This window comes from Oncorhynchus clarkii, chromosome 14, assembly GCF_045791955.1.
Source record: "Oncorhynchus clarkii lewisi isolate Uvic-CL-2024 chromosome 14, UVic_Ocla_1.0, whole genome shotgun sequence".
NCBI lineage: Eukaryota > Metazoa > Chordata > Actinopteri > Salmoniformes > Salmonidae > Oncorhynchus > Oncorhynchus clarkii.
This window is the reverse complement of record NC_092160.1, coordinates 34,154,719-34,182,253: the sequence shown is the minus strand read 5'-3', so window position 1 is coordinate 34,182,253 and position 27,535 is coordinate 34,154,719. Positions and strand designations below refer to the sequence as shown.

General features: G+C 43.0%; 1 protein-coding gene across 1 annotated transcript in view; it reads right to left on the bottom strand.

Annotated features, from left to right (window-relative positions):
• Positions 1-27,535, bottom strand: part of LOC139366553 (protocadherin Fat 2-like) — a 73,530-nt gene that overhangs the window by 29,202 nt on the left and 16,793 nt on the right. Inside the window, exons 4-17 of the mRNA XM_071104173.1 lie at positions 25,639-25,697; positions 25,274-25,384; positions 22,796-23,005; positions 22,290-22,497; positions 16,353-16,492; positions 15,948-16,223; positions 15,530-15,740; positions 15,102-15,288; positions 11,471-14,951; positions 10,931-11,315; positions 8,775-8,971; positions 7,195-7,348; positions 3,892-4,125; positions 519-908 (exon numbers count right to left, since the gene is read on the bottom strand). Coding sequence (XP_070960274.1) covers positions 519-908; positions 3,892-4,125; positions 7,195-7,348; positions 8,775-8,971; positions 10,931-11,315; positions 11,471-14,951; positions 15,102-15,288; positions 15,530-15,740; positions 15,948-16,223; positions 16,353-16,492; positions 22,290-22,497; positions 22,796-23,005; positions 25,274-25,384; positions 25,639-25,697 — 6,243 coding nt within the window. The remainder of the gene's footprint in view (positions 1-518; positions 909-3,891; positions 4,126-7,194; positions 7,349-8,774; positions 8,972-10,930; positions 11,316-11,470; positions 14,952-15,101; positions 15,289-15,529; positions 15,741-15,947; positions 16,224-16,352; positions 16,493-22,289; positions 22,498-22,795; positions 23,006-25,273; positions 25,385-25,638; positions 25,698-27,535) is intronic.

Sequence of the window (27,535 nt, the reverse complement as noted above, 5' to 3'; positions counted from 1 at the left end):
TCATAGTTGTGATGTCTTCACTATTATTCTATTCCCTTGAATGAGTAGGTGTGTCCAAAACTGTCGTTCTAAAACTTTTGACTGGTACTGTATATCAACAGGACCTTTACAAAATCTATCAAAAGTGCACCAGTGTTGACAATGTACTTTCAATCATTTCTCTGCCTCGCTGTGCAATACTGCTCCGATGCCTGACTTCTGAGTATCAAATAGAAAGCAGACCTTCTAACTCTGCCAAAACATTAAAGAAATGGCAATATATTGCAGTCAGCAACATAACCAGGTGAATAGGTATTTGCTATACCCTTTAACTTTCCATCAACCTTATAAGTGGGCTTCTCTGCCTTCTGCCAGGTCTTTCTTACTGACGTGGGATTCAAAATGATTGTGCTTCATAAATATATTAATTTGCCCAAATAAACTCAAATAAACTTTATGGAAAATTATGGAATGTTTTGGAATCTCACAGAACCTTTCTGACCCATGGAACTCCTGGAAGTGACGGAGCAGAACCTTACCAGATGCTGGGTGAAGGTAGAACCTTCCCCCCTCATTGCCGGAGACGATGGAGTAGACAATGGATTCCGTCTCGGTGTCATCTCTAGTGAGGGCAGAGACGCTGATGACCTCTGACCCTACCAGGGTGGATTCTGGGATCTGGGCGGAGTACTCTTGGCTTAAGAATACCGGCTTGTAGTTGCTCAGGTCGACAACATGCACTGTAACTGTGGCGATGGAGTACAGCTGTCGGGGAAGCCCCCTGTCGGTGGCTTTGACCTTGAGTTCAAAGGTCGACCGGGTGTTTTCGGCCAGCGACCTCTCCAGGCGCAGGATACCAGAGAACTCTTCTAATGAGAAGTGGCCGCTGTTGTCCTCGAGTAGAGAATACTTCACCTCAGAGTTTATACCTGCAGAAGGAGAGGAGAGAATAGGAGTCAGTCTGGTTGTTCTGAGCAGAGACTATTTCATATAGAGACAGGGCACTATCTAGCTACTATTATCTCTATGGTATTTCACCTCAGAGTTCATATCTTCCAGAGGAGAGAATAGGAGTCAGTCTGGTTGGTTTAGCACCACGAGTCTAGGTTTCTTCCAAAGTATGCTCATCCCAACAGTAGGTAAGAACTAGTTAATGGCCTTATCAAAACAATATGCAAGGTGCAATTATGAAGAAGACTCAACTAATAAACAGTCATAAAAAAATGCCAAACAGCCATAATAAACATCCTCAGGATAATACATGATTAGATATGTGTTTCTGCACCTACAGGAGTGGTCCTGTTCCTCAGTCTCTCTCTCTCTCTCTCTCTCTCTCTCTATATATATATATATATATATATATATATATTAAATATAAGAAGGTTGGAACCACCAAGACAATTCCCAGAGCAAGAAATTAGTAAAGGCTCTGAATACTTATATACTGTAAATGTGATATTTCCACTTTCTAAAAAACATGTTTTTTCTTTGTCATTATGGGGTATTGTGATGCCATTATGGGGTATTGTGATGTCATTATGGGGTATTGTGATGTCATTACGGGGTATTGTGTGTAGATTGATGAGGGGAAAATTCATTTTAGAATAAGGTTGTAACGTAACAAAATGTGGAAAAAGTCAAGGGGTCTGAATACTTTCTGAATGTTCTGTACACACATCAATTACATGACAAGAAAAACACAATCAAATGAAACCAAAACATTCTTTAGTACAAATGTACTCTAACATCCTCCTGAATTGCTCAACAGGCACCAACTGAACCAAATTTAAGAACTTTTGGAGATCATTCCACATGACAGCCTACAGGGAGGTGAGGGCCCTCAGAGTGTGGTGTCAGGAAAATAACCTCACACTCAATGTCAACAAACAAAGGAGATGATCGTGGACTTCAGGAAACAGCAGAGGGAGCAGCCCCCTATCTACATTGATGGGACAGAAGTGGAGAGGGTGGAAAGTTTTAAGTTCCTCGGCGTACACATCACGGACAAACTGAAATGGTCCACCCTCACAGACAGTGTGGTGAAGAAGGTCTTCAACCTCAGGAAGCTGAAGAAATTTGGCTTGTCACCAAAAACATTCACACACTTCTACAGATGCACAATCGAGAGCATCCTGTCGGGCTGTATCACCACCTGGTACGGCAACTGCTCCGCACATAACTGTAATGCTCTCCAGGGGGTAGTGAGGTCTGCACAACGCATCACCGGGGGCAAACTACCTGCCCTCCAGGACACCTACACCACCCGATGTCACAGGAAGCCCAAAAAGATCATCAAGGACAACAACCACCCGAGCCACTGCCTGTTCACCCCGCTATCATCCAGAATGTGAGGTCAGTACAGGTGCATCAAAGCAGGGACCGAGAGACTGAAAAACAGCTTCTATCTCAAGGCTATCAGACTGTTAAACAGCCATCACTAACATTGAGTGGCTGCTGCCAACATACTGACTCAACTTTAGCCACTTTAATAATGGAAAAATTGATGTAATCAATTTATCACTAGCCACTTTATATAATGCTTACATACCCTACATTACTCCTCTCATATGTATATACTGTACTCTATACCATCTACTGCATCTTGTCATCTTTATGTAATACATGTATCACTCGCCACTTTAAACAATGCCAATCTATATAATGTTTTCATACCCTACATTACTCATCTCATATATATATACTGTACTCTATACCATCTACTACATCTTGTCTATGCCGTTCGGGCATCACTCATTCATATATTTATATGTACATATTAATTCCTTTACACTTGTGTGTATAAGGTAGTTGTTGTGAAATTGTTAGGTTATATTACTGTTAGAGATTACTGCATGGACGGAACTAGAAGCACAAGCATTTCGCTACACTCGCATTAATTAATTAAATCTGCTAACCAGGTGTATGTGACAAATAAAATTTGATTTGATGAGAAGAGCAAAAAAAACAAAGAAAATGATTGCCCTAACTCAGTAGATATTGAAGGGTTCTCCAGGTTTACCCATCCCTGATTCCAGGTCTGGTAGCTTAAACGTCTGAAGGTGAACAATGAGGTAAGGTATGGCAGAAGTTTATGCAAGAGTTTATGCTTTTAAGACAACAAAAAAAAGAGCGCAATGCATCGCTCTACGAGACTTCAGAGAGGTCCAGTTTCTGATACAGAATGCATGCGATGTGTCCTGAACTTGATACCCATAACTAATTGTAGTGCACTGTGGTAAACTACATCCAATGACTTCAGTGTATTGGCTGCTGCATTCATATAGACAATATTGCCATAGTCTAAAGCCATCAGAAATGTTGACTGAATTATTTGTTTTCTGCTATTTAACAAAAGACAGGACCTGTTCTTATAGAATAAGACTATTTGAATTCTTAATTTCTTAATCAACGTATCAACATGTTTTTTTGAAAGATAGCTTTTCGTCAATCCAGATGCCTAGATCTTTAAATTAAATATGCATAAATTAGTGATGCGCTTGTTGACTCATATCCTGCAATCCCGTTGGTTATATCCACAGAGGGGGCGGGGTTTAGGGCCATGAAATATTATGTGGAGGTGGGTGGCAGTCAGGAAGTATATAGGAGAATAGTCTCTCTGTTATCACCTGAGGAATAGGAGAACAGTCTCCATTTTATGACCTGGGGATGTATATAGGAGTAGAGCCTCTGATACATAAAGGGGACATTTAGATTCTACCATAGAAATATAATTACTAGATCAGACAAAGCCCCTCAAACCATGCCTCAGAATGCAAATGTCCATTCTAGTCATTCTGATTCTGATTCTATAGATTTTAGCACATGAAATATAATAACTAGATCAGCAAAGCCCCTTCAGACTCTCCCTCAGAATGTTTACACTTTTCATTTTATATCAATAACATAACTTACCAGTGTCAGGGTCTTTGGCGTAGATGACGGCGATGGGTGTCCTGACGGTGGTGTTGTCGAACACGGTGACTTCATAGTGGTTGTTGGAGAACTTGGGAGGGTTGTCATTCATATCCTGGATCATGAGTAAAATGTCTGCCTGGCAGGAGCGACCTCCGCCATCCGTGGCTTTAACTACCAGATCATACTCCATCATCTTCTCCCGGTCCAACTGGGCCAGGGTAAACAACTCCCCTGTCACAGAGAAGAAGAATAGATAATTAGATTAACATATTATAGATAACTTATTCCTTCTAAGTCCATCTCCTAGTGGAGCAGAGGGCCTCACATACAATATACAGATGGATAGATTTAGTCTAAGCATAGATGAAACTGACTGTTGGTGATGGGAAAAATCACTGAGATGTACAGTATCAGTCAAATGTTAGGACACACATACTTATTCAAGGGTTTTTCTTTATTTTTACTATTTTCTATATTGTAGAATAATAGTGAAGACATCAAAACTATGAAATAACACATATGGAATCATGGAGTAACCAAAAAAGTGTGAAACAAATCAAAATATATTTCAATGTTCATTAGAGTTAGCTGCACCTCCAATTGCACCACAAATAAATGTTTCACAGAGCTCCAGCAACAGACATATGTCAACATCAACTGTTCAGAGGAGACTCTGTAAATCAGGCCTTCGTGGTGCTTCGAATTGCTGCAATAAAACCACTACTAAAGGACACCAATAATAAGAAGAGGCTTGCTTGGGCCAAGAAACACGAGCAATGGACATTAGACTTGTGGAAATTTGTCCTTTGAGTCCAAATTTGAGATTTTTGGTTCAAACCGCCAATGGCTTTGTGAGATGCAGAGTAGGTGAATGGATGATATCCACATGTGTGGTTCCCGCCGTGAAGCATGGAGGAGGAGGTGTGATGGTGTGGGGGTGCTTTGCTGGTGACACTGTCAGTGATTTATTTGGAATTCAAGGCACACTTAATCAGCATGGCTACCACAGGATTCTGCAGCGATACGCAATCCCATCTTGTTTGCGCTTAGTGGGACTATCATTTGTTTTTCAACAGGACAATGACCCAACACACCTCCAGGCTGTGTAAGGGCTATTTGACCAAGAAGGAGAGTGATGGAGTGCTGCATCAGATGACCTGGCCTCCACAATCACCCAACCTCAACCCAATTGAGATGGTTTGGGATGAGTCGGACCGCAGAGTGAAGAAAAATCAGCTCACAAGTGCTCAGCATATGTGGGAACTCTTTCAAGACTGTTGGAAAAGGATTCCAGGTGAAGCTGGATGAGAGAATGCCAAGAGTGTGTAAAGCTGTCATCAAGGCAAAGGGTGGATACTTTGAAGAATCTAAAAAATAAAATAGATTTTGATTTGTTTAAACAACTTCTTGGCGCAACCATTCCGTTAGCCGGATCATTTTCGTCAACATCGCTGAATTGCAGAGCGCCAAATTCAAATTAAATTACTAAAAACATTTAATTTTCATGAAATCACAAGTGCAATATAGCAAAACACAGCTTAGTTTGTTGTTAATCCACCTGGTGTGTCAGATTTCAAAATAGCTTTACAGCAAAAGCTATCCAAGCGTTTATGTAAGAACATCTCTCTCAGCAGACAAAACATTACAAACAGCTAGCAGCAAAGTAGATTGGTCACGAAAGTCAGAAAAGCAATAAAATGAATTGCTTACCTTTGATGATCTTCGGATGTTTGCACTCACGAGACTCCTAGTTACACAATAAATGTTCCTTTTGTTCCATAAATATTATTTTTATATCCAAAATACCTCCATTTGGTTGGCGCGTTATGTTCAGAAATCCACAGGCTCGAGCGGTCACGACGGGGCAGACGAAAATTCCGAATAGTATCCGTAAAGTTCATAAAAACATGTCAAATGTTTTTTTATAATCAATCCTCAGGTTGTTTTTACAATAAATAATCAATCATATTTAAAATAGGAGAGAGAGAGAAAATGTCTGCTCCAAGCTGTTGCACATGCAAAACTCTGCTGGCACCCAGCCATCCACTGACACGATGTGATCCTTCTCGCTCATTTTTCAGAATAAAAGCCTGGAACTATGTCTAAAGACTGTTCACACCACGTGGAAGCCATAGAGAAAGGAATCTGGTTGATAGCCCTTTAAATGGAGGGAAGGCATGCAATGGAACATGGAGATTCGTTTCTCTTAGGCACTTCCTTGTTGGATTTTCCTTAGGTTTTCGCCTACAATATCAGTTCTGTTATACTCACAGACAATTATTTGACAGTTTTGGAAACTTTAGTGTTTTCTATCATAATCTGACAATTTTATGCATATTCTAGATTCTGGGCCTGAGAAATAGGCAGTTTCAGTTGGGTACGTTTTTCATCCAAACATCAAAATACTGCCCCCTACACTCAACAGGTTAACACTTTTTTGGTTACTACATGGTTCCATGTGTTTTTTTCATAGTTTTGATGTCTTCACTATTATTCTACAATGTAGAACAGTCAAATAAAGAAAAAGCCTTGAATGAGTAGGTGTATCCAAACTTTTGACTGGTACTCTATATCACAATGGTGGGAAAAAAACACTGAGATGTACATGTATATCAAAATGGTGGAGAAAGGGCCAGAGGGTAGGCCTCTACATTCTTTAAAAACATTTGACAAAATATTTACTGAAATCTATCAAGAACAAAACCGTGAGAAGTACATATAAATCACAAAATATTTACTGAAATCAATCAAGAACAAAACCGTGAGAAGTACATATAAATCACAAAATATTTACTGAAATCTATCAAGAACAAAACCGTGAGAGGTACATATAAATCACAAAATATTTACTGAAATCTATCAAGAACAAAACCGTGAGAAGTACATATAAATCACAAAATATTTACATTTCTGGTAGTCATTCACCGTGCTACCAGTGTCATAACATTACTTTGCATTGAAGGCCATATCAAAGCTTCTCCTGGCATATATGTAATGTGATAGCACACATTCTTAAGATTATGAGCTCTGTTTGACTTACAATAATGAAGAGAGATTAATGATGGGCTTGTGCTATGACAAATAGGTTGATGTATGGTTGATGAGAAGCCAAAGCACCAAATATAGAAAAAACACCAAACCTTTGTGTCGGTCTGACGGTAGACACCATCTTGTCTTCTTTGAAGACCTCAGTTTAAGTATTTTGTAAGAATGGAGATGCAATCTCTCAACTCAAACAAAAACAGTTTTCAATTAGGGGGCCTCTTTCTGCTTAGACCCCAAATAAAAGATGCCTCTAACCTGTCTTTTGATCAAGATGGAACTTGTCTGCGTTGGGGCCGTGGAGGGTGTAGGACACTAGTCCGTTGGTGCCGATGTCTGGGTCCGACGCTGAAACCTTCAGTATGAACATGCGTGACGGGGAATTCTCCATGACGACCTCTGTGTACAGCAACTGAAACATTGATAGTTAGCTACATCTTAGGTCAAATTGCAGTTGTTGACACATTCACATTTCATTCATGCTTAGGTAGGCTACCGCTGATGGATGTGTTATGTAGAGTGCCTTTGGAAAGTATTCAGACCCCTTGACTTTTTCCGCATTTAGTTACGTTACAGCCTTATTCTAAAATAGATTACATTGTTTTTTCCCCTCATCAATCCACACACAATACCCCATAATGTCAAAGCAAAAACAGGTTTTTAGACATTTTTGCAAATGTATTTCTAAAAAATAATAATAAGGAAATATCACATTTACATAAGTATTCAGACCCTTTACTCAGTAAAGTGATTACAGCGTTTACAGCCTCGAGACTTCTTGGGTATGACTTGTATTTGGGGAGTTTCTCCCATTCTTTGGTTTTCATCAAGAATCACTCTTTACTTTGCTCTGTTCATCTTTGCCTCGATCCTGACTAGTCTCCCAGTCTCTGCTGCTGACAAACAACCCCAAGCATGATGCTGCCACCACCATGCTTCACCATAGGGATGGTCTCAGGTTTCCTCCAGATATGAAGCTTGGCATTCAGTCCAAATAGTTCAATCTTTTGGCAAACTCCAAGTAGGCTGTCATGTGCCTTTTAATGAGGAGTGGCCATAAAGGCCTGATTGGTGGAGTGCTGCAGAGATGGTTGTCCTTCTGGAAGGTTCTCCCATCTCCACAGATGAACTCTGTCAGAGTGACCATTGGGTTCTTGGTCACCTCCCTGACTAAGGCCCTTCTCCACCAATTACTCAGTTCTTCTTGGCGGCCAGCTCTAGGAAGAGTCTTGGTGGTTCCAAACTTCTACTATTTAAGAATGATTGAGGCCACTGTGTTCTTAGCGACCTTTAATGCTGTTGACATTTTTTGGTACCCTTCCCCAGATCTGTACCTCGACACAATCCTGCCTCGGAGCACTTCATGGCTTGGTTTTCTCTCTGACATGCACTGTCATCTGTTGGACCTTTTATAGACAGTTGTGTGCCTTTCGAAAACATTGCAAACAATTGAATTTACCACAGGTGGACTCCAATCAAGTTGAAGAAACATCTCAAGGATGATCATTGAAAACAGGATGCACCTGAGCTCATTTTCGAGTCTCATACCAAAGGGTGTGAACACTTACGTAAATAAGGTATTCATTTTTTATAAAACAAAATGTTCACTTAGTCATTAAGTTTTATTGTGTGTAGATTGCTGAAGATTTGTATTTATTTAATCCATTTTAGAATAATAACGTAACATAATTTGGAAAAAGAAAAAGGTCTGAAAACTCTCAGAAGGAACTGTATGTAATGAACTGCTACAAAGTCCTTATGTCGGTACAACGTGTTTAAGATGTTGCATAAGACGTGTGGTATATCATCTACAGGAATCTAAATATATACTGACGTACCTGCACACACAGAGGACTGTTATCGTTGATGTCTAGGACATGGACCTCTACCGTGGCAGGGGCCTCGAATCTCCCGTCTGTAACGATTATCTTCAGGGAGTACTTGTCTTTAGATTCACGGTCAAGAGACTCTTTGAGGACCAGCCCCCATTCCTCTCCCTCTTGCACAATGGAGAACTGGCCCAATGGGTCTCCGTCTGAGGAAAAACATTTGAATGTAATGCATCAATGCCAATGCTACCTAGAGGCCTACATGAGTTTGGTCATCACCATCACATTTCTTCCTGTCAATGTAGTCACTTTTACACTTAGAATGAACCATTATAGGAGACATACTGCTCTGTTATCATAAGCCATTATTATAGTAGATACATATGGCTCTGCTTTAATACACCATTATAGAAGACATATTGCTCTGTTATAATAAGCCATTATAGTAGATATATATATATACTCTGCTCAAAAAAATAAAGGGAACATTAAAATAACACATCCTAGATCTGAATGAATGAAATATTCTTATTAAATACTTTTTTCTTTACATAGTTGAATGTGCTGACAACAAAATCACACAAAAATCATCAATGGAAATCAAATTTATCAACCCATGGAGGTCTGGATTTGGAGTCGCACTCAAAAATGAAGTGGAAAACCACACTACAGGCTGATCCAACTTTGATGTAATGTCTTTAAAACAAGTCAAAATGAGGCTCAGTAGTGTGTGTGGCCTCCCTACAACGCCTGGGCATGCTCCTGATGAGGTGGCGGATGGTCTCCTGAGGGATCTCCTCCCAGACCTGGACTAAAGCATCCGCCAACTCCTGGACAGTCTGTGGTGCAACGTGGTGTTGGTGGATGGAGCGAGGCATGATGTCCCAGATGTGCTCAATTGGATTCAGGTCTGGGGAACGGGCGGGCCAGTCCATAGCATCAATGCCTTCCTCTTGCAGGAACTGCTGACACACTCCAGCCACATGAGGTCTAGCATTGTCTTGCATTAGGAGGAACCCAGGGCCAACCTCACCAGCATATGGTCTCACAAGGGGTCTGAAGATCTCATCTCGGTACCTAACGTCAGTCAGGCTATCTCTGGCGAGCACATGGAGGGCTGTGCGGCCCCCCAAAGAAATGCCACCCCACACCATGACTGACCCACCGCCAAACCGGTCATGCTGGAGGATGTTGCAGGCAGCAGAACGTTCTCCATGGCGTCTCCAGACTCTGTCACGTCTGTCACATGTGCTCAGTGTGAACCTGCTTTCATCTGTGAAGAGCCAGTGGCGAATTTGCCAATCTTGGTGTTCTCTGGCAAATGCCAAACGTCCTGCACGGTGTTGGGCTGTAAGCACAACCCCCACCTGTGGATGTCGGGCCCTCATACCACCCTCATGGAGTCTGTTTCTGACCGTTTGAGCAGACACATGCACATTTGTGGCCTGCTGGAGGTCATTTTGCAGGGCTCTGGCAGTGCTCCTCCTGCTCCTCCTTGCACAAAGGCGGAGGTAGCAGTCCTGCTGCTGGGTTGTTGCCCTCCTACGGCCTCCTCCACGTCTCCTGATGTACTGGCCTGTCTCCTGGTAGCGCCTCCATGCTCTGGACACTACGCTGACAGAATACAGCAAACCTTCTTGCCACAGCTCGCATTGATGTCCCATCCTGGATGAGCTGCACTACCTGAGCCACTTGTGTGGGTTGTAGACTCCGTCTCATGCTACCACTAGAGTGATAGCACCGCCAGCATTCAAAAGTGACCAAAACATCAGCCAGGAAGCATAGCATGTTGTTTAAGTGTTCCCTTTATTTTTTTGAGCAGTGTATTACTCTGTTATAATAAGCCATTAAAGTAGATATATTGCTCTGTTATAATAACCCATGATTTTAGTATATATATATTGCTCTGTTATAAGAAGCCATTACTATAGTATAAATATATATTGCTCTGTTATAATAAGCCATTATAGTAGATATATAGCTCTGTTATAATACGCAATTCTAGTAGATATATTGCTCTGGAGAAGTACTGTGCCCATCTTTTTCTTATTTAAATATTGTTCATAATGCTGGTAGGCCTGAGAAAACGACTAATCAACTACTTCAAAAAAAGTGTATGTGATCAATCATTCAATCAATCAAATGAATCAATCAACAAGACTCACCTGTGATGTAACACGTGATCTGCCTGTTCTCTTTAGTCACATCCATATCAACAGTCGTTAGGCTCATGATGACCTCCCCAGGCCTAGTATTCTCCATGACAGACCCATGGTACACGTCCTCCGTGAACCGAGCAGGGTTGTCGTTCTCGTCAGTCACCGTCACCTCCACTAGAACTGAGGACGAGAGCTTAACCTCCCCCCCGTGGTCAGTAGCCACCACTGTGAAGCTGTGGTGCTGAGTCATCTCACAGTCCGTTTCTCTCAGAGTAATTATCCAACCGCTCTCACTGTCGATGGAGAAGACATCGGTGATGTCATCGGGTTCGGCTTCCAAGGTGTAGGTCACCTGTCCATTGGTGTCCTGGTCAGGGTCGTTGGCAGTCACCTGGATGGATGAATGGATAAATGAATTAAAACTAAACTGCTCCAAAAAGGGAATTTGATTTTGCACATCTTGAACACAGAAATCATAAAGAATTGCATACAACATTCAAGTACAAAAATATTATATCAATGAAAAAAAGATCTGAAAAAACATACCTGGATGACGGTGGTTCCTGGTGGCATGTTCTCAGCCAGGAAGGCCTTGTAAGGGTTGGCCTCGAACACCGGCACGTTGTCATTCACATCCTGGACCTGGATGCTGACCGACACCAGCGAGGCTACGTCGGTCCCGTTGTGGTTGCCTTGAGCAATAACATCTATCTGATACCACTTGGTCTTCTCGTGGTCAATGCTCTTCTGGACGAGTAGAGTACCGCTCTCTTTATCCAGAGCAAACACTCTGTCTCTGTTACTCTCCACTGTGTTGCCATTGACCAGGCTGTAGATGACTGGCATGTCGGAGTCGGCCTTGATCGTCCCGATCTCTGTTCCCATGGAGATGTCCTCGGCTGCGGAGAAGGTGTACAGTGGCTCGGAGAACTTCGGAAGAGAGACCTCAGGTGGTACTACTTTCACCTGCACCGGAACCGTGGAGTTGTAGAACGGTAATCCGCCGTCCCGAGCCTTGACTTTGAAGTTTAATATCTTGTTCTCTTGACCTATCAGGCTCTCTTTGACGCTGACTATGCCAGTGAAGGGGTTGATCTCGATGATGTCCTGGGTCACTTCCTCTGCTTCCTCCACGGTGTAGGTGACGTCAGCATTTTTACCGTCGTCTGCATCGTATGCCATTATCTGAATCACGGGAGAACCTTTGTTTACAGTAGACTGGATTGAGACCTGGTACTCTGATGCTTTGAACTGAGGGGCATTATCATTTTCATCTGTCAGGATAATCTTCACAGTGCAGAACGCTACTTTCCCTCCTCCATCTTTAGCCATCACCTTGATGGCGATCACTCTTTGAGATGGGTTCTCTCGATCTAAAGGTTGAGATGTTACGATCTGTCCATTCTTGTCTATGGAGAATTTGTCATCTGCCAGTTTGTTGATGATTGTGTAGTCCACGCTGCCGTAAGGTCCATCGTCAGGATCTATGGCGGCCAGGCGAATCACACGTGTTCCAGCCTCAGCGTTCTCAGCTAGTTCCGCCTCGTAAATGTTTTTGTTGAAATAGGGACTGTGTTTATTAGTGTTCATCATATCAATGTTCACAGGGGCTGTGTTCTGGAAAACTCCATCTGACACAGCCACGGTGAGGTTGTAGAATGGGTCCACATTTCTCTTGCAAACGTTAGAAAAAGAAATAATCCCGGAGGATTCATTGATGGCGAAGTATCTTCCCTCATTACCTGAGAGGATCTTATACTGTAGATTGTTCAAGTCTCTGGTGTCGGGGTCCGAAGCTTGGATTTTTATGACGATGTGGCCACATTTGGCCAATTCATCCAGTGTTGCCTGATAGTGGGTCTTGGAGAAGCTTGGAGGGTTATCGTTGACATCGGTTACGTTAACAATGACATAGGCATCGCTGCTCAACGGGTTCGTGCCATTATCTATGGCTTTGATCTTTAACTGGAAGTGTTTTGTCTTCTCATAGTCCAACACCTGTGTCGTAACAATTAGACCACTCTGGGGGTCTATTTTAAAGAAGTCCGTTTCATTTTCCCCCATCCCCAAAATATGGAAGGTTAAGTCTCTATTTCTGCCGGAGTCTCTATCTGTAGCTGATATCTGTAATACAGACGTGCCTATGGGTAATCCTTCAGGTATATCCACTGTGTCAGTCAGCTTGGAGAAGACCGGAGCATTATCGTTAACATCTTCAACCTCTATTTCGACAGCGGCCTCTGAAAAGGAGCCTGTCACAGAGTCAGTGGCTCGTACCGTCAATAGATGCATTGTCTGGCTCTCATAGTCCAATAAATCAGTGACGCTCAACACCCCTGTTTTAAAATCTATGTGAAAGTTTTTTGAGGCATTCTTCTCTTCCAGATTGTAAATAAGCCGGTATCCCTCAGGGTTTCTTGCTTGTACATGCAAGATGGTGGTGAAGGGAGATATGTTTTCAGGGACTTTCAGAAGATAGAGCAAAGTCTGAAAAATGGGGTTGGTGCGATTTCTCACCGTGATACTCAGCTCTGCTGAAGTGGTCCAACTGGGCGAGCCCTCATCTGTGGCCAGGACAGTCAGGGTATATTTATTAGTAGCTTCAAAGTCTATAGGCCACTGAAGGGACACGTCACCAACATAAGGGTCTATCCTAAAGAGATCAAAATCCTCCTCCAACAAGTACATAATAGAGCAATTTTCTCCAAGATCACTGTCAGACGCCATGACTTGAAAGATTACATCTCCTGGTTCTGTGTCTTCAGAGATCATCATGGAGTGAGGCAGGTTCAAGAACCTTGGTGGATTGTCATTGATGTCAGCTATGTAAACGCTGATGTGGGTTATTGCCCAACAAGGGGGACTCCTCATGTCTCTCACCTCCACCACTATGTCATAGACATCCTGCTCCTCTCTGTCGAAGGGGACGCCGGTGGTCTCAAGCACCCCTGATGTTGGGACTATAGCAAACCGTCCCATTGGGTTCAATACCGAGTAAATCAGAGGCTCGTTCAAGTAACTACCTGAAGCTCTCAACACAGCTAACATTTTGACCGTCATCGAGTTCTCCTCAATGGTGGCTGCATACAATCCCTGCTCAAATTTAAGATGGCCGCCTGCTGTTATGTTGGTGACGTTTATCTTAACTGTGGCAAGGTCTTTGTACAGGCCGTCAGAGGCTTTTACCAGCAGCTGGTAAAATGATTTAAACTCTGAAACATTGTTTACAGAGATAGCACCAGTGGAAGGATGAATGAGAAAAGCATCTTGAAGGTTGCCCTCTGTGATGCTGTACGAGACAGCTGAATCTGCATCTTGTGCCATGACCCGTACAACCTCCATCTCTCTGACGGGAGGGAAGATGATGGACGACTCGTATACCGGCCTAGAGAATTTGGGGGTACAGTCATTGATATCCAGGACACGGATTGTGACTCTGGCTGGCTCTGCTGCGCACAGCGACGGTTCCCCTGAATCCCGTACCTGAATGCTGAAGCTAAACTCAGGTGTTTCTTCAAAGTCCACCTCAGATATCACAGAGAGTGTACCCATGCTGGGATCTATCTTGAAGACTTTCATCGCTTCCGGCTCTAGGATATGGAAGACTAGGAGAGAGTTAGAGTCCCTGTCAGCATCAGAGGCTCGTATCACCAGAGGTGTGTTCTCCCCCATCACCATGCTGTTTATGTGAGCAGACTCACTAATCTGGCCATGGAATTTCTCCTGGAGGAACACCGGAGGGTTATCATTCTCATCTATCACATAGACGTAAACAACCGTATCTGACGAGGCTCCTGCCGAGGTGCTGGCACGCACTTTGAGTCTGTAAGAGAAACACCTCTCGAAGTTGAGCCTTGCTTGGACAGAGAGAACTCCGGACTCTGCATTGATTTGGAATGTTCCGTTAGGGTCTCCATCTTTGATGCTGTAGTGGACTGCGGATGGGCTGGCTGCTGAGACAGTGATCACGGGAGTTCCCAGGGGACTGGCTTCACTGACTTCTGAGAAGAACTCATCAGAGGGGAACCTGGGAGGCAGAAAAGATAATGTTTTTTATTAGCAATTAGGAAAGCAGTACACAATATCAATAGCAGCTGACGTTGAATTATTTGATACAATTTACAAATGAAAACATTTAAGAATGATCAAACTACATAATACTACTTTATGTATTAACCTGGGAGGGGTTCTGTCTGAGAGCAGGACGGTGATGGAGACAGAACAGAGATCGCTGTGCTGGGGAAAACCCTGGTCTGTGGCCTTCACTGTCAGATGAAACTGCTCCTGGGGTAGGCTGTCCAGAGGTTTGGCGATAGTGATACTCCCCAGCTCGCCATCAATGTCAAAGGTGTTGTCCACATTCCCTGGAAAGATGAACAATGACCAAATAAAAATGAACAAATAATTTTACAAACGTATTTTTGGTGTATATAATGTTTTAAATTGTCAACACATTTTCCTATATGTGAGGGTTAAGTACAAAACTATCTCAAATAATGGTTTTAGAATAGAATATACTTCTATACTCTTTTAAAGAATGCTAAAAACATTCACAATTCAAATCCATCATAATCTACCCCCCATAATCTCTGATCTGTGTTGTACCTGAGTGAAGGGAGTAAGTAATCTGAGCGTTGCTCCCCATGTCCTTATCCAGAGCCTTGACACGCAGCACCTCTGTCCCAGTCGCAGCCAGATCGGTGATAGTTCCCTCATAGCCGGCCGCCAGGAAGGCAGGAGAGTGGTCGTTGCAGTCCTCCACATAAACCACTGCCTTCACGAAGTTTCTTTTCACTGGGATCTCCTGATCTCGAACCTACGGAGTAAAATGAGATGGTGAGAGCGGGACAGTGGGGGACGTTAACTTAATCCAAATAAAAACTCCTAGATAACCAGAAAAAAATGATTGCTGTAATCTGACAGAGATTACTTTGTAGAACTGTTATGATAGATACGCTGTACTTTAGATCCTCCATGTTTTCAAATGGTAAGGGAGATGACTAAAAAACACCAACAACATTACCATCACAATGAGTGTGTGCACAGAAAGCTTCTCACGGTCCAGCTGCTCAGTCATGACCAGAACACCACTCTTAGGGTCCAGATGGAAGCTCTTCAGGCTGTCTGGATGGACGCTTCCGTGGAGCGAGTAGATGAGTTTGCTGTTGCTGTCTTGGTCCTGAGCAGAGATGTGGAGGATGTCCTTCCGTGGAGAGGTGTCTTCCGGTACTCTGACTTCGTAGATGGACGTCATGAACTTGGGTCGATGCTCGTTCATGTCCAGCACCTGGATATATGCCTAGGAGACAGACAGACAGACAGACAGACAGACAGACAGACAGACAGACAGACAGACAGACAGAGCAACTTAATCTACAGTTTTACCATAATACCTACTAATTTACTATGTATTTCATGTGTGTATCACCTGTGTGGTTGCGACCTGATGCCCGTCTGTAACCTGTACAGTCAAATTATAGTTGGACTTCTTCCCTGCATCCAGAGGCCTGGCGATCACGATGCTGCCTGTGTTCCTCTCAATGTCAAAGTCCTGCTCCTCGTCGCCGCCTGGGAACAACACAACAGATAGGAGACGGTATAAATAAATCAATATCATTCAATCACCCCATACAACGACAGTTTGAAGTTTGACAGTTTGAAATTTTGACCGTTGAAAGGCCTCAATGGAAGCCTGCCCAGAGCCCCTCAGGATGTTTGGCTTCATATGTGTCTGCCACTGAGACTGACCCCAATAGCCTTATGGGAGGAGTGAGTGAAAGCCCATATGGCAGTTGTGACACACAGGTGTGTCATCCAGAACCATAATGACTTGGCTGTGATTGGAGGATCATTCTTTCTACAGATGGACGTGTGGGCAGCTGTTTGGAGCGTCCACTGGAAATGAAGAACACCAACAAAACATTCCAAAAAACGACTATTTCACCGCTTTGAATGATGTCCATCGCCCCGAATGAGTGCGTGTGAATATGGAATATGAGCTAAGAGGCCCTCCTCTCACTGAACATGGCCACAAACACACATACTGTGTTGCACCCTCAACAGTTAAGAAGTATTACTTCCTGTGCATACTACGCCTCATTTTACTGAGAGCAAAAAGCCAACAATCTGCCAGTATGGGGCCAACGAACCACCGTCATCCTCACATGTTCAGCCATGTATGTATTAATGACAGAAAACAAGGTTGCAGAAAAGGGTCCCCCCCCCCATGTCCAAGTGTACCAGAATAAGTGTAACACAATTGTTTTAAGGGGAAACATTTGGCAGCGACACACTTTCAACAGACGCCGTGAACAGTAGGGGTAAAGCTCCTGCTTGTTCAGCCAGATGGTGTTTATTAAGAAATAGATGCACCTTTTCAAGGCTCACATGACTCCATTTTAAACAGGCATTGCCTTTTAATATTTCCAGTGAGACTACATGAAAATAGGGAATTTTTAAAATGTCACTTCTCCCACAAAATGTTGAGCATTATTGAACAATTAAGATATGTTTAGATTTCTAGTTGGTGCTTTTGCAACATTTGAAAAAAACTCACGTTGATGTTTATTGGCATGAATCTTCCCACTGGGCACAGATGTCAATTCAACGTCCATTCCAAATTGCCAGCAGCATACCACCCTGCATACCACACCGTATACTACCTAGCATACCACCCTGCATACCACTGCTGACTTGCTTCTGAAGCTAAGCAGGGTTGGTCCTGGTCAGTTCCTGGATGGGAGATCAGATGATGCTGAAAGTGGTGTTGGCGGGCCAGTGGGAGGCACTCTTTCCTCTGGTCTAAAAAATATCCCAATGCCCCAGGGCAGTGAATTGGGGACATTGCCCTGTGTAGGGTGCCGTCTTTTGGATGGGACGTTAAACGGGTGTCCTGACTCTCTGGGGTGTTAACCCCGGTGTCCTGGCTAAATTCCCAATCTGTCCCTCAAACCATCACGGTCACCTAATAATCCCCAGTTTACAATTGGCTCATTCATCCCCCTCCTCTCCCCTGTTACTATTCCCAAGGTCGTTGCTGCAAATGAGAACGTGTTCTCAGTCAACTTACCTGGTAAAATAATGGATAAAAAAAATGGTTAAACGTAATTTCAGTGAAATGACGTGGAAACAACGTTGTTTCAACCAGTGTGTGCCCAGTGGGTTGTTTACTTTTTGTCTTAATTTGAGGTTAGGGTTAGGCATTAGCAGTGTGGTTAAGGTTAGGTTTAAAATCAGATTTTATGACTTTGTGGCTGTGCTAGCTAGTGACCACTCTGCAGAGCTGCCTGTAGAACAAGATTCATGATGAAAAACGCTAACCTGTGGAAAAATCAAACATCCAAAGTATTCAATGCCCAGATAAAAAAATATTGCCAGACGGTTTGAAAGAAAAATCATAGATTGCTTAAATATATAATGGGTTGAAAAGCAGCTGTCACAGTCAAAGATCAAGTCATATGAAAAGCTGGAAATCTGAGGTCAACACATTAGAATTGCATTGGCTGCCACATTTATCCAGCAAGTTCTTTTCAAGACACTATCTAAAGTGCCATGCTTCGGTTAATGTACAGAACCAGTCAAAAGTTTGGACACACAAATTAATTCAAGAGGTTTTTCTTTATTTTTTAAAACTATTTTCTACATTGTAGAAAAAAGTGAAGACATCAAAACTATGAAATAACACATATGGAATTATGTAGTAACCAAAAAAAGTGTTAAACAAAATATATTTTCTATTTGAGATTCTTCAAAGTTCATTAGAGTTAATTGCACCTCCGATTGCAGCACAAATAAAGCTCCAGCAACAGACATATGTCAACATCAACTGTTCAGAGGAGACTGTAAATCAGGCCTCCGTGGTCTAATTGCTGCAATGAAACCACTACTAAAGGGCACCAATAATAAGAAGAGACTTTCTTGGTCCAAGAAACACGAGCAATGGACAGTAGACTTGTGTAAATCTGTCCTTTAGTCTGACGAGTCCAAAATTGAAATTTTTGGTTCCAACCACCGTGTCTTTGTGAGATGCAGAGTAGGTGAACGGATGATATCCGCATGTGTGAATCCCACCGGGAAGCATGGAGGAGGAGGTGTGATGGTGTGGGGGTGCTTTGCTGGTGACACTGTCAGTGACTTATATATTTTAGATTCTTCAAAGTAGCCACCCTTTGCCTTGATGACAGCTTTGCACACTCTTGGCATTCTCTCAACCAGCTTTACCTGGAATGCTTTTCCAACAGTCTTGAAGGAATTCCCAAATACTGTATGCTGACCACTTGTTGGCTGCTTTTCCTTCACTCTGCAGTCCAACTAATCCCAAACCATCACAATTGGGTTGAGGTTGTGTGAATGTGGAGGCCAGGTCATCTGATGCAGCACCCCATCACTCTCCTTATTGGTCAAATAGCCCTTACATAGCCTGGAGGTGTGTTGGGTCATTGTCCTGTTGAAAAAACAAATAATTTTTGCACTAAGCTCAAACCAGATGGGATTGCTTATCGCTGCAGAATGTTGTGGTAGCCATGTTGGTTAAGTGTGCCTTGAATTCTAAATAAATCACTGACAGTGTCACCAGCAAAGCACCTCCTCCTCCATGCTTCACGGTGGGAACTACACAGGCGGATATCATCCGTTCACCTACTCTGCATCTCACAAAGACACAGCGGTTGGAAACAAAAATCTCAAATTTTAACTGATCTAATGTCCATTACGTTTCTTGGCCCAAGCCAGTCTTTTCTTCTAATCGGTGTCCGTTAGTAGTGGTTTCTTTTCAGCAATTTGACCATGGATTCCTGATTCACGCAGTTTCCTCTGAACAGCTGATGTTGAGATGTGTCTGTTACATGAACTCTGTGAAGCATTTATTTGGGCTGCAGTTAACTCTAACGAACTTATCCTCTGCAGCAGAGGTAACTCTGGGTCTTCCTTTCCTGTGGCGGTCCTCATGAGAGCCAGTTTCATCATAGCTCTTGATGGTTTTTGCGACTGCACTTGAAGAAACTTCCGGATGTACAGACCTTCATGTCTTAAAGTAATGATGGACTGTCATTTCTCTTGGCTTATTTGAGCTGTTCTTGTCATAATATGGACTTGGTCTTTTACTAAATAAGGATATATTCTGTATACTCCCCCTACCTTGTCACAACACAACTGATTGGCTCAAATGCATTAAGAAGGAAAGAAATTCCACAAATGACCTTTCAAAAAGGCACACCTGTTAATTGAAATGCATTCCAGGTGACAACCTCATGAAGCTGGTTGAGAGAATGCCAAGAGTGTGCAAAGCTGTCATCAAGGCAAAGGGTGGATACTTTGAAGAATCAAAAAAATAAAATCGATTTTGATTTGTTTAACACTTCTTTGGTTACTACATCATTCCATATGTGATATTTCATCATTTTGATGTCTTCACTATTATTCTACAATGTGGAAAATAGCAAAAATAAAGAAAAAATCTTATTTTTAGTTAATCCAAGTTCATTTCATTGTCAATGAATACTTTAGCAAAGGGTCAACAACGTGTTCTGCCACGTGGCCACGTGAGGCAGATCATCCATCAGAGTCAGGCTCTACCTATCCTGTCGTGTCCTGGCCCTTCATCTGAGGAAATCTGGCTTTGTTCCCCTCGTGCTGGCGTGTAGGGCACACACACACACACACACACACACACACACACACACACACACACACACACACACACACACACACACACACACACACACACACACACAATGGGCCCCTGCCCCTCGCTGAGGTCTTATCTGCCACATCGAGACCAGGCTGCTCAGTTCAACAGCAGAGTGACATGAACTCAATCTACCATTATAGTTTACATGGTGCACAGCAAAACACACAGCGCACAGCAAAACACACAGCGCACAGCAAAACACACAGCAAAACTCACAGCGCACAGCAAAACACACAGCGCACAGCAAAACTCACAGCGCACAGCAAAACTCACAGCGCACAGCAAAACACACAGCAAAACTCACAGTGCACAGCAAAACACACAGCAAAACTCACAGCGCACAGCAAAACTCACAGCGCACAGCAAAACTCACAGCGCACAGCAAAACACACAGCGCACAGCAAAACTCACAGCAAAACTCACAGCGCACAGCAAAACACACAGCGCACAGCAAAACACACAGCGCACAGCAAAACACACAGCGCACAGCAAAACTCACAGTGCACAGCAAAACTCACAGTGCACAGCAAAACACACAGCAAAACTCACAGCGCACAGCAAAACTCACAGCGCACAGCAAAACTCACAGCGCACAGCAAAACACACAGCGCACAGCAAAACTCACAGCAAAACTCACAGCGCACAGCAAAACTCACAGTGCACAGCAAAACACACAGCAAAACTCACAGCGCACAGCAAAACACACAGCGCACAGCAAAACTCACAGCGCACAGAAAAACACACCGCGCACAGCAAAACTCACAGCAAAACACACCGCGCACAGCAAAACTCACAGCAAAACACACAGCGCACAGCAAAACTCACAGCAAAACACACAGCGCACAGCAAAACTCACAGCAAAACACACAGCGCACAGCAAAACTCACAGCAAAACGCACAGCGCACAGCAAAACTCACAGAGTACGGCTCCATGCCAGATTCTCATGATCAATAATAATCTCTTTTCCTTCACAGTCCATTTGCAGTCTTTGATTGGTCACATTTTGACTTGCCTTTAAGTACATTCCAAAAATGTGTGAAATGTTGACAGATCATTTTGACTCATTCCGTTTGGTCAGTTTAATAAAACAACTACTTTTTACGGTAACTTTACTCTAAGTCTTTATTGTGTCCACTAATATAACTTTTGCTAGAAAAACATTAAATTAAACACATCTGATCATATTTTCCAGGATGTTAGTTTGTATAAAATAGGCTGTAATTCTACACACTAAAGAAACACTTGGCTGTACTTATGCATGGTCCATATCATCAACACACAACATACTGCACATCTCCACACATCACTTTAAACACATCTAATCACTTTAAACAATGCCACTTTATATAATGTTTACATAGCCGACATTACTCATCTCATATGTATATACTGTACTCTATACCATCTATTGCATCTTGCCTATGCCGCTCGACCAACACTCATCCATGTATTTATATGTACATATTCTTATTCATTCCTTTACACTTGTGTGTATAAGGTAGTTGTTGTGAAATTGTTAGATTACTTGTTAGATATTACTGATATTACTGTGAACTAGAAGCACAAGCATTTCGCTACACTCGCATTAACATCTGCTAACCAAGTGTATGTGACCAATAAAAATGTGCTTTGCTTTGATTTGATTTGACGTCAGAGTAACCGATGTTAGTCCTCACCTGTGATGTCATACCACAGTAGACTCTGTGTCTCCGTGAGGATGATCCCCACCATGTGAGTGACAGGATCCGTCTCCATGACAGCGAAGGTGAAGTGTGGCTCGTCAAACGTCAGCGGATCGGAGGTGGGCGTCGGCTTGGAGATCCACTCTACGTCGAGGCGGACTGTCGACGATCTCACCGGACTCCCATGATCCTCTGCTTTGATCTGACAGAGGGAATGGATGGGATGGAGAGACAATGCTAATGTTATTGCGCTGGTGTGTGGATCTTTGTGTTACTCATCACACTACATGAGAACATGACAGGGTTGGTGTTCATCACAATGGTGTTCCCATGCAACTTCACATGCACGTTTACACTCTACTTGTGAACGAGAGTCATGAAAGAAGATGCGGTTGTTTTTGTTTTGGAATAGGTGTCCTAAAGAGTGCTCCACCATTGCGTGTGGTTGTGAAAAGCAGATGAATCTGTGGAACATGTTAACTATGTGGTTGTCCACGTACCGTGAGGATGCTGTAGTTGCCAGCTGTAAAGTCCCTGTGTGCCGTCACAACCCCAGTGTCTGGATGGATCTCAAACCTCTCGTCCTGATTGTCCTGGAGACTGAAGGTGACCTCAGCATTGGGCCCTTCATCATCGTCCTGGGCAACCATCCGACACACCTCCGCCTGTGGTTCCGCCCCCTGACCCCTGTGTTGCTCAGGTAGTTTTACCTGGAACCAATCAATGAATTAATCAGTCACATTTATTTATAAAAGCCCATTATTACATCAGTAGCTGACACAAAGTGCTTTAATAGTAAGTAGGGCTGAATGGCATCCTATTCCCTAATTAGTGCACTAATTTTAACCAGATATGGTCCAAGTCAAAAGTAGTGCACAATGGCTGCGTTTAAAGAAAAAAATAAACAAACACGTTTGGTGTTCGCCAAAAGGTATGTGGGAGACTCCCCAAATATATGGAAGAAGGTACTCTGGTCAGATGAGACTAAAATTGAGGTTTTGGCTATCAAGGAAAAAGCTATGTCTGGCACAAACCCAACACCTCTCATCACCCCGAGAACACCATCCCATGTTTTTCATCGGCAGGGACTGGGAAACTGGTCAGAATTGAAAGAACGATGGATGGTGCTAAATACAGGGAAATTCTTGAGGGAAACCTGTTTCAGTCTTCCAGAGATTTGAGACTGGGACAGAGGTTCACCTTCCAGCAAAATAATGGCCCTACACATAGACAAAATAAGAAAAAGCAACATTCAAATGTTTTAATGTTTTAACATTGAAATGTCTTGGAATGGCCTAATCAAAGCCCAGACTTCAATCCAATTGAGAATCTGTGGTATGACTTAAAAATTGCCGTACCCCAGCAAAACCCATCCAACTTGAAGAATGGGCAAAAATCCCAGTGGCTAGATGTGCCAAGCTTATAGAGACATGCCCCAAGAGACTTGCAGCTGTAATTGCTGCAAAAGGTGGCTCTACAAGGTATTGACTTTGGGGGGAGTGAATAGTTATGCTATAAAAAAATGGCATCTTCAAAGTGGTAGGCATGTTGTGTAGATCAAATGATATAACCCCCCCCCCCCCAAAATCTATTTTAATTCCAAGTTGTAAGGCAACAAAATAGGAAAAATACCAAGGGGGGTGAATACTTTCGCAAGCCACCGGTCAAAGCACCGGTCAAAGTTCCAGTCAAAAGCTTCGACACACCTCCTCATTCAAGGGTTTTGCTTTATTTGTACTATTTTTACATTGTAGAATAATAGTGAAGACATCAAAACGATGAAATAGCACATATGGAATCATGTAGTAACCAAAAAAGTGTTAAATCTAAATATATTTAGTATTTTAGATTCTTCAAAGTAGCCACCCTTTTGGGCTCCCGAGTGGCGCTGTGGTCTGAGGCACTGCATCTCAGAGGTGTCACTGCAGTCCCTGGTTTGAATCCAGGCTGCATCACATCCGGCCGTGATTGGGAGTCCCATAGGGCGGCGTACAATTGGCCCAGCGTCGTCTGGGTTTGGCCGTGGTAGGCCGTCATTGTAAATAAGAATTTGTTCTTAACTGACTTGCCTAGTTAAATAAAGGTTAAATAAAAATTTATATTAAAAAGTTTGCCTTGATGACAGCTTTGTACACTCTTGTAGTTCTCTTAACCAGCATCATGCGTAGTCACCTGGAATGCAATTAAATTAACAAGTGTGCCTTGTTAAAAGTTAATTTGTAGAATGTATTTCCTTCTTAATGCATTTGAGCCAATCAGTTGTATTGTGACAAGGTAGGGTTGGTATACAGAAGATAGCCCTGGGGGGCTGAAGGGGGGGGTTCACCCAGGAAGCCATACAAGCTTGAACCACCACTGCTTTCACTAATTGGTATTTTGACTAATTAGATCAGCTCTGAAAAAAATATCTGATGTTATCACAGTGCTAGCTGTGCCACCAGAGATTTTGGGTTCGAGCCCAGGGTCTGTCGCAGCCGGCCGCGACTGGGAGGTTCATGGGGCGACGCAAAATTGGCCTAGCGCCGTCCGGGTTAGGGAGGGTTTAGCCGGTAGGGATATCCTTGTCTCATCGCGCACTGGCTGGTCAGGGGCAGTGCGCGTTTACCTGGTCGCTAGGTGCACGGTGTTTCCTCCAACACATTGGTGTGGCTGGCTTCCGGGTTGGATGCGAGCTGTGTTAAGAAGCAGTGCGGCTTGGTTAGGTTGTGTTTCGGAGGACGCATGGCTCTCGACCTTTGTCTCTCCCGAGCCCGTACGGGAGTTGTAGCGATGATACAAGACAGTAACAAATACTAACAATTGGATACCATGAAATTAGGGGGGAAAAAATAAGAAAAATATCTGATGTTATTGGACAAAAGACAAATGAGTGGAAAAAAGATCAGATTTGGGCTGCCTGTGTAAAAACAGCCTATGCAGGAAATAGGGTGCCCTTTAGGACGCTGACCCGAAACCCCAAAGAGCCAATAGAAGCAGACCTGGAAGAGCTTGTGGTTGAACTGGGGTCTGTTGTCGTTCTCATCCAGCACCTGGATGATCACTGTAGAGGTGGAGCGGAGAGGAGGGGCTCCGTTGTCTGACACTATCACCTGAGAGGAGGAAGAGGGGGAAGACGGGTTAGTCTAACAGTAGGATATGGAGGATTGATTGAGACTTAAATTACATTTAAAAAAGTTTTATGTATCACAAATCACATATATTTGGTGAGAAATGTTATTTATCAAGACCACACACGTTACGGATAATTTATAGAGTAGTTTAAGCTCTCATTTCAGGCCTTTTTAACGATCTCGTAAAAAATTCACATGTTGTTTAATGACAAGCAGGTGTCTCAGTCTCCTACCTCGATACTGTGCTCAGACTGCTGTTCCCGGTCCAGAGAGGTCAGAGTGTTGATGACGCCTAAGAAAACAGGGAGTGAAGGAAACAGCGAGAGAAGGAAACAGAGCGAGAAGGAAACCGAGAGAGAAGGAATATGGGAGAGAGAAGGAAACAGAGGGAGAAACAGAAAGAGAGAAGAAATCAGAGAGTGAGAAGGAAACAGAAAGAGAGAGAAGGAAACAGAGAGAGAGAGAAGGAAACAGAAAGAGAAGGAAACAGAGAGATAGAATGAAACAGAGAGAGAGAAGGAAACAGAGAGAGAAGGAATCAGAGAGAGAGAAGGAATCAGAGAGAGAGAAGGAAACAGAGAAGAGGAGGAAACAGAGAGAGAATAAAACAGAGAGAGAAGGATACAGATAGAGAAGGAAACAGATAGAAGGAAACAGAGTGATAAGGTAACAGAGTGAGAAGAAAACAGATAGAGAAGGAAACACAGGGAGAGAAGGAAACAGAGTGAGAGAAGGAAACAGAGAAAGAAACAGAGAGAGAGAAGAAATCAGAGAGAGAAGGAAACAGGGAGAGAAGGAAACAGAGAGAGAGAAGGAAACACAGAGAGAGAGAAGGAAACAGAGGGAGAAGGAAACACAGAGAGAGAAGGAAACACAGGGAGAGAAGGAAACAGTGTGTGTTTTTTTTTACGCTTCTCAAAAGGCACCAAGTTAGTGGAATCACCCAGCACACCTGTCACTGTCTGAGCCCCATGCAGCTGGTTAACTCTTCTGTCTTCCCACAACCCCGTCTGTTTATTAACAGTGTTTATTTGTCTTCATGGTCTAAACAAAGAAGCCTCTGAGAACTTTCTAGATCCTGTTATTGTTTATAAAATACTCAACGTTTTAGGACTGTGGATACTTTAATAGTATGACGTGTGTTGCAGGATAACCATAACCTTAACCACAACGCTAACCCTAATGCCTAACCATAACCTTAACCACAACACTAACCCTAATGCCTAACCATAACCTTAACCACAACACTAACCCTAATGCCTAACCATAACCTTAACCACAACACTAACCCTAATGCCTAACCATAACCTTAACCACAATGCTAACCCTAATGCCTAACCATAACCTTAACCACAACGCTAACCCTAATGCCTAACCATAACCTTAACCACAACACTAACCCTAATGCCTAACCCTAACCTTAACCACAACGCTAACCCTAATGCCTAACCATAACCTTAACCACAACACTAACCCTAATGCCTAACCATAACCTTAACCACAACACTAACCCTAATGCCTAACCATAACCTTAACCACAACACTAACCCTAATGCCTAACCATAACCTTAACCACAACACTAACCCTAATGCCTAACCATAACCTTAACCACAACGCTAACCCTAATGCCTAACCATAACCTTAACCACAACACTAACCCTAATGCCTAACCATAACCTTAACCACAACGCTAACCCTAATGCCTAACCATAACCTTAACCACAACGCTAACCCTAATGCCTAACCATAACCTTAACCACAACACTAACCCTAATGCCTAACCATAACCTTAACCACAACGCTACCCCTAATGCCTAACCATAACCTTAACCACAACACTAACCCTAATGCCTAACCATAACCTTAACCACAACACTAACCCTAATGCCTAACCATAACCTTAACCACAACACTAACCCTAATGCCTAATGATGACCTTAAATGAAGACCAAAAAGTAAATGTTTGTTTTCATGAATGTTGACTTTACAGCTGGCCTGCCTAAGGGAAAATCGCTCAGTTCTGCCTCCAGGACAAGTCTTATGACAATAAACGTCAACCTGCTACAGTCTGACTAGGTATCCCCTTTTCCCTTTCCATTTCCCCTTCCCATGTCCCCTTCCCCTTTCCC